Genomic DNA, 8,351 nt, shown 5'->3' on the forward strand with positions numbered 1-8,351 from the left:
TTAAGGTTTCGCATGCCAGTAATACATTTTAATGTTTTTTAGAAGGTCTCTCTCTATAAGTCTACATATTATATAACTGAACTATTGTTGTATTGTAAAATATTTAAGAAGCTTCATTTAAAATTAAATTAAAATGTTGATCTTATGCCGCCAACCCATTCAGCCGGCTGCTGGTCTGGGGTTCTGTTCACCTAGGCTGGCAGTGGGCCGAGCGGGGCCTGCAGCCAGGACCCCAGCTGGCAAGGGTCCGGCAGCCAGAACCCCAGACCAGCAGTGGGCTGTGCGGCTCAGCCCACTGCCGCTCAGGGGTTCCGTCCGCCAGCTCCTGCCAGCCAGGATCCCGGCTGCTGGACCCGCTCAGCCCACTGCCGGTCTGGGGTCCTGGTCCTGCCCACATACAGTGGGTACCTACCTTCTCCCTGGTTCTGGCCCATCCTCTTCCTTTCTCTGCACTTAGCTGAGGGTGGGAGTGCACTGAGCACAGGCCAGGGGGTGAAGGGTCTGGCCAGGAGCTAGAATGAGGGAGAGGGCTCAGGGTTGGGGCAGGAGGTTTGGGTGTAGGGCACTTACCTGGGCAGCTCCCATTTGGTGCGAGGGGTGCAGGTGGGAATGTGAGGGGAGTGCAGGAACTCCCGTTTGGTGCTCAGGGTAGGGATGTGGAGGGTGCATGGGGTGTGGGAGGGCTGGATATGTGCAGGGGGTGCAAGAGCCAGGGCACAGAGCTGGGGGCATGTGAGGGGGGTGCAGGTGTCAGGGCAGGGGGGGGACTGGGTATGTGTGGGGGTGCCAGAGTCAGGGATGGGGTCATGAGGGGGTGAAGGAGTCAAGCAGAGGGCTGGGTGTGTATGAGGGGGGTACTGGGCTCGGGGCAGGGGCTTGGGGTGTGTGCAGGGCACATGGCTCAGGGCACAGGCCTGGGGAGTGTGCAGAGCTGTGGGGCTCAGGGTAGAGGGTTGGGTGTGTGTGAGGGGGGTCAGGACTCAGGGTAGAGGGCTGGGTGTGTGTGAGGGGGGGGTCAGGGCAGGGGGCTGGAGAAGATATGCCCCTATTCCACCACCCCCCTTCCCCAAGGCCCTGACCCCTCTTCTTCTCTGCCTCCGGCTGGAGCAGTGAGCACGCTGACTCCACTCTTCCCCGACCCCCTCTCTCACAAGGGCAATCAGCTGATCTGCCGGCAGGGAGGGAGGGACAGAGAAGTGGAGGAGGGGCAGGAACCCAGCACACTGCTGGAAGAGGCAGGGGAGCCGGCAGGACCAAGCTTCTGCCCCCTGCCCCCGCGGGAGGGGGCTGAGGGCGGAAAAGAGCGGGCCAGGCTGGGCTGGGCAGGACAGGACTTCTAATAGCATGCTGCTGGCTGCCGGGACTCGCATGCCGTCTTTGGCACACATGCCATAGGTTGCCGACCCCTGTGCTAGATGCTGTGCAGACACAAAAAATAGGCAATTCCATTTTCCTCACCACCTGGTACACTGGGCCCAGTCTTCTACAACCTGCCAATCTGTGCCTTGGCCTCTTCTGGAGGTAACTGCTGAGAAACAGGATGTCTGCCAGCCTAGCCACACCTGCTGCTCAGCCTGATCTAGTTCATCCCCCAAGGCCCAGTACAGAATTTTTATTTTTACTATGTTACCTAATGCCTCTCTTATTGTGTCCCTGCACTAACCTATTAGAGGGGCTTCATGATGTTTAAATCAACAGCTTTATGTTGAAGTGCCTCCAAAGTATACTTAATACCACTTTTTGTTTCTCTATGGTATTTCCAATTTCTCTTTGTGTTTTTCAGTCTTCCCCTTCCATGGCTCCTGTATGCTGCAATTAACGGCTTTGCCCCAGTGACTGTCAGCAGCAATGGATTGTTCTGTGCTATCGTCCTCCTCTTCATCATGCTACTCTTTGTCATCCTCTCAATTGCACTCTGCAAGTGGAGGATGAATAAATTCTTGGGCTGCACCATGTTTGGTCTCTATTTCATATTCCTGATTGTCAGTGTCCTTCTGGAGGACAAAGTAATCTTGTGTCCCGTCTCCATCTAGTAGGAAGTGCCGTTTCTCGAACAAAACAAATATCTGCAATGGACAGCAACCCCTGAGAATAAACAGTGGATCCACAACCCTTACAAAAATAAATACATAAAGAGGATAAAAAGGGCTGGATGTGAAGTGGAAAAATTATGCAGCTGATGCATTTGCTGCTGAACAAAACAGTTACACGTAAGAAGTGAGATCAGCTACCTTTAGGCTTCTTTGCATGGCACTTGGAAGTTCTCTGTTCACTGGCAGAGGTCCTGTATGTGTGTTATAGCAATGCAAGTTATTATATATACTACACATATGCTATGTTTCCCTGTATCTCTCTTTCTCTATATTAATATATGCCTACATGCAGAAACAAAGCATAATAGATACATACAGGTATAACCTTGCAAGGAGAACACTAGTATCCATTTTAGGGAAGCACAGACCTCTAGTTGGGGATTTATGTAGTTACCCATCAAATGTATCAGTGGAAGATGTTAGGCAACAGCATCTGCATGAGTAACAGATAGAAAAGGATGCACACATCTCTTCATTCAGATGGATTCATATGCTGTGAGCTTGCGCACATTTTGGACATCTACGTTGCGGACCTTTAGAAGCCCTTGGCAAAGTGAACATGATGTTTCAATAGAATCCTGCAAAACTCTGCAGGGTCCAGCCACTCTGGCTCTAGCACTGATGGTGAACTGTAGGCGGACTCATGACAGTCAAAGGTGAAACCCAAACTGGGGATTTGTGGCCTCTTCTAGCATCATCCCAGCATGCAAGTAGAAAACACGACTAAGTGAATTCACTACTTTTCTATAGTGCAGCAATACTATAAATAGTAGCAATGTCTTTCTGATGCTATTACTACTGTAGGCTTGCCTTTTCATATAAGAAAGAAGGCTGGATTTGTTTGTGTGTAGTATTTCATATAAAATTTAGATGCAGCTGCATGATGGGAAGCTGCCTACTTGCTGAAGTGAATATCCTTTTATAGACTATTTTCCACCATTATTTGCTGTGAATAAGTCCTTCACTGTTGCATACTTTCTTATCAGCTTTAGGGCAGATCCTCAGCTGATGTAAATTGTCACAGCTCCTTAATGAAGTTATGATAACTTATTCCAGTTGAGAGCCTGCCCCTGTAAGTCTGAGAATTTAGCAAGGGGGAATCTAACAATTGTATTATGGAGGGGTTGCAGGTTGAAACCCAGGCAGAAATCTTCTAGAGTCACTGAAGTGGTAGCATGTGTTAATTATGGAGGTCTAAGGGGACCCATGAAAGAAGAGAGCCCATTCCTGCTCAGATTGAAGTCATGAGAGGAGAAGCAGGTCCAAAATTTGAACAGAAAAGCCCCAGGAAAGAGAGAGAAATCAGTGTTCCTACAGAAAAAGATTGTACATTTCCTATAGTTGGATATAAAATGGGAGACTTGAAATCTGAGTAAAAATTATTTTGCGTAATGCCTGTTTGTTTTTTTAGGGTCTGTGTTTGGTTAGAGTTCATGCAATTTCATTTTGTATCTGTTTTCCAGAAGTGACCCACTTCAGAGTTGTTTCTGGTTTAAATCCCACCTGCAATGGAAATACTATGCCCAGGACTATGAACAGAGGGTTCAGCACATTTTGGCTGGTTGACTGTTCTCATGTTATGGCCATGTTTTCTTTCTATATCCCATGCTTTCAGCACTTTTGCCCCTCATTGTATTCCTTGTATGTATGTTTATATCTCTACATAACTATATCTGCATAGAGCATAAAAACGGAGAAAACAGTAGATCAAACAGTAAGAAATATATATTTATAACAAAGAAAAAAGTATATATTACTAAAGTTAAGATATTAATGAACAAAAGCAAGAAAATTAGGAGTTACAGTTACTATAGAGTCTGCTAGTCACTTCTTGTGCCTAGGATTTAATACCCAGGTACAGAATTGCATACAAAGCCAGATTCTGCTCTTAATTACACACCTGCAGTGTTTGCACACTTAATTACACACCTTTGCATTTTTAGTGGCACTTGTGCCTGTGTAACTGTGAGCAGAAGTTTGCCCGGTGTATTTCATATCCCCTATTGCTCTGAAATCCCCTTATCTGTGCTGCAGTTTTACCTACAGTGGTGCCACTGGCACCACTCACTATTTTTTCATAAAGATACAGTTTGTGTAAAAGCAGGTGTACCTTATAGTGACCTCAGCAGAAAGCAATGGAAGTACTGTGAGGAAAAAATGCAGGGCCCAAATTCTGAACTCAGTTACACCAATAAAATCCCACTGATCTCAAGGGTTTTTCACAGCTATAAGTGAGGGTAGAATTGGCCCTAAGTCTTGTATGTATCCTGAGGGAACCACCAAATCCTTTGTGGTATCTTAGATGACAATACTCACAGTAGCTTTATCAAAGTTTTCAAGTGGCTCTTAGAGCTTCTTTCCTAAGATAAGAGGAATAAAAAGAGCTGGTGACCACAAAGAATATGTGCAGGACTTTGTCAGTGTGTTGAACCTTTAAGTGAGGTGTATGTGTAAATCATACATAATATACTGAGATGCACAAACTCACAAGAGGACACGCATTTTGCTGAAGTTACAATAAATATCTGAATAGTACCAGAAACATCTAGCAACGTGCACTGTGATGAAAAGTCTCTTCTGCAGTACTATGAAACAACTCACAAGACTGTACTTTAAAGCAGACACATTATGTTTCAAATGAGATTTAAAATCTTCTTACACTGGAATAGGTGAGTCACTCCTTCAAGTGATATTCTTTCCCTGTTAGAAAATGACATTGACCTTGAATTGCTGGCCCAGGTGGACATACCCCAGGTTCAATGTCTGACATTTCCTGAAAAGCCTAACAGTTTCCTGCAGCTGTTTTTCCCCTTTAGCCAGGAGATCTTGGTGCAGGCACAACACTGAAAGGAGAAATTCAGGGAGGTAGAAAAGAGAGAGACAAGAAATCTGACAAAAAAATATACATTTTTAATTCAAAAGAAAGTTAGAATTGACCTGTATAATTAAACAAACTAGTGAAACATATTTATTTAGGCTGATCTTCCAAGCATTGCTTATTCTACATTTATGCAGATTAGGGTGTATGTCAAATATTGGCACAGCCACATGAGATATAAATCGGATCAGGCAGTCAAAACTAACAGAAAAACTATCAAGCAAGCAGTGGCTACAGAGGGAAACGTAATGCAACAATGGATTGCTATTTGGTAGGAGATTATCTTTCAGGCATGGCACAGAAACCATTTTATAAAAAGACAGGAAGTACATAATGTTCAGGAAGTTCTATACCAACAGAGCAGGCTTACAAAGGCATTTGGTGTTTAGTTTTTTTAAAAAAAAAAGTTCAGACACACCAGTTTGACATTTAAAACAATAAAACACACAAACCAGATTTTGATCTCAGTTCAGTGCACTAAAGCTCTCAGTGCAGTTACTCCACATTTAGACTAGTGCACCTACAATCAGAATCTGTTCCACACTCAGAAGGGGAAAAGCCACCATTCCTATTTACATTTATAACAGGAGTTGCAATAAGACAGCTGTGACGTGCTCTGGAGAGTAAAGTCATTAGCAGCTGAATATGACACAATATTGTGGCATGGTAGAGAAAGAACAATAATTTTTTCAAGATGGTATTCAGTGAAAATGTTTCAGTCCAATGGTCACAGACAATTCTAAGGACAATTTTTAAGTAGACCTAGTGACTGGGATACTGGTACTGCATTTGTGTGCTATGTTGAAATACCTGACTCATTCTTTCACTTTCAAGGAAGTTGGTGGTGTTAGATTGCCTCTGTCAACACATTCATCTTAGAAGGTATTAAAAGTGATTCCCTGCCCCTTCCCAAGAATAACAAAATGTGCAGCTTCTGCTGCTTTGTGTCTATCAGGCAAATCCTTATTCAAATGATAATACAAATTTGCATAGCTCCACTAACTTCAGGGGAACTACGCCAGTTTCTACCGTTTGAGGATCTGGCCCCATGTTTGCAAAATTCTGTTTAGGTCCTGCAAGTGTTAGCTAGTTACAGACAACTGTGCTGGGAACTCTGGGGTAGGTAATTTGGATGCATGGAACTGTGGTGCTTGGAGACACTGCGGTGTCAAGATGCAAAAATCTGCAGGAACAAACAGTTAAGGAACATTAACTGTAGCATTTTACTGTGAGCCGGTTTAGTTTCCAAATGCCTGTCTGTATTCTGCTTGTTTGTTCAACTGATCTGTCTACATATTCCTAGCCGCATAGAATTAAAATACACCGGTGACACAGGTTATTCAGATGCTTATCAAGAGATCATATATAATATCTGTTATGGTAATGCACCTACCATGTAGTGTCCATAACATACTCTAAAGAATGTTGTGGTCACTATACTTATATTATTGTTATCACTATATGTGAAGCTCTACCGGAAAATAAGTTTCATATATGATTATCCTGAATTCTATAAAGATCTGAAGTACCTAAAAATCTTTTTAAATGGGATATTTTTATGCAGCTATCATTTTGCCCACTGTATCTTTGAAGAAATGTGGCTGCTGAACAGTGATTCTGCAAAATGGTATTATGTCATTCCATATTTATTGTGGCTCATTGATTCTATAACATGTTTATTTTCTAACTGTCAGCCCTAAAACTCAGCCTGGGATCTGAGATTCGAGCTTTGTTCTTTCTTTCTCATACATCATCACCTGTAATAAAGTTTCTGCAGGCCAAATTAGGCTTTCAGTGACATTTAGGCAACCACATTGCTTTCAGTAATGTTACATTACACAGGTTGAATTGGAATGTAGTAAACACTAGCTGATGCACAGAAAGGAATAGAATCCAACTCATTCATTAATAACTGTATTGGTTGTGCAAGGCTAATGGGAGTAGAAAAAAAATCTAAGTACTTTGGAGCTCTGACATCGTGAAGGTCCATTAATATGCTGTTCGATATTAGAAATAAACAGGCTGGGACAAATTTTGGTCTATTATATCCGTACTGAAATCACTGGGGATGCAAAGGTGTAAATGAGAGCAGAATTGGACCTAAAAGATGTAACAAAAAAGATAAAATATTTATTTGACTATCCTTATTTTATGAAATGCTGTTTCTTCATATAAACATTGTGAAAAAAATTAACAAGGCATTGGGAAAGACTGAGATCATTTTGTTGAGTAAATTATGCATGCTCCCTGAAAGAAGAGTTAGACCCCACTGGTTTTAGATATTGAGTCTTACTATGCTGACCAGTTCAATATTGTCTGGTTTTGGCCTAATATTATCTTGCTCTTAACTAGTCAGTTCATTGAAGCTAATGGATTTGCATGAGGGTATGAATCAGGATACACCATGTCCAGGGGTGAAATCCAGGCCCCACTGAAATCAACAGAAATTTTGTCATTTATGTCTGCGAGGCCTGGATTTTACCCCTGGAATCTGTGTGGTTTTGACACGTAGGCAAAACAGATGTAATTGTAATGGGAGTTGTGTGCATTTATTTAAGAGAAAAATATACAACATAAAATATATACATTGGAAATGCTTCAGGAACAGTTTAGAGCATACAGTCAACACTGATTCCAAATAGATGTAATAGTTTAAACACTTGTATTTTGAGAAATTATTTTCCTTCCCTTGTAAATAAGATGAAACAGTTATAGTGTGTGTGTTTTTCTTGGACCAATTGATTCTGTTTAATATTTTCCTGTTTCCTGGGAAGCTTAATATGAGTGAGGTGGGTAGCTTGAGGAATCGCAAATATATAAAATAATATGAATAACTTTGGCCTAGAAGTTTTTGGTCCTAATTTGAGCACGTAAGGTTGATTCAAGTTGTTCATAGGTTTTGCACTGACCTTCTGCACAGAAGTTAATTTCACTCATCAAAATTATCCTTCTTAATTTGTTACCATAAGTACAGAAATGTCAGTGTATCGGTCTTAATCATTTCTTGTCTGAATGAAAGCAAGAAGCAGCCACCAAAACCTTCCAGACCAAAGTTATACAAAGCATTGTACCCGTATGACATAAATGTAAGACACAGTCCCATACTCCTTACGTAGACAAAGCTCGTACTAGGCCTATTGTGTGTTTTTACTCATGATTTCATGAAGACTAAATAGCCCTAAACAAGATGTCGTACAGAATAAGAAGTTCTATATATATATAACCTTATGTACAGTAGGTTTACCCATTCCTAACACATATATATGCTCATACACACACTTTGTATATGAGTTAGGAGTTGGTAACTCTACTGTACATGAGTACAGAGTTACAGCAAATTCTCCCTATCATCAAACCAGAGTAACCCAAATGAAATTTGT

At 42.1% G+C, this 8,351-nt stretch overlaps 1 protein-coding gene across 5 annotated transcripts in view; it reads left to right on the plus strand.

Moving 5' to 3' along the window:
• Positions 1 to 3,995, plus strand: part of SLC24A2 (solute carrier family 24 member 2) — a 195,800-nt gene extending 191,805 nt beyond the window's left edge. For all 5 annotated transcript variants that reach the window (XM_032797550.2, XM_032797549.2, XM_032797553.2 and 2 more), the window contains one exon: positions 1,784 to 3,995. In XM_032797550.2, the coding sequence (XP_032653441.1) occupies positions 1,784 to 2,033 (250 nt within the window). In that variant the 3' untranslated portion in view covers positions 2,034 to 3,995. The remainder of the gene's footprint in view (positions 1 to 1,783) is intronic.
• Positions 3,996 to 8,351: the final 4,356 nt, after the last annotated feature.

Source organism: Chelonoidis abingdonii, chromosome 6, assembly GCF_003597395.2.
Source record: "Chelonoidis abingdonii isolate Lonesome George chromosome 6, CheloAbing_2.0, whole genome shotgun sequence".
Taxonomy (NCBI): Eukaryota; Metazoa; Chordata; order Testudines; family Testudinidae; genus Chelonoidis; species Chelonoidis abingdonii.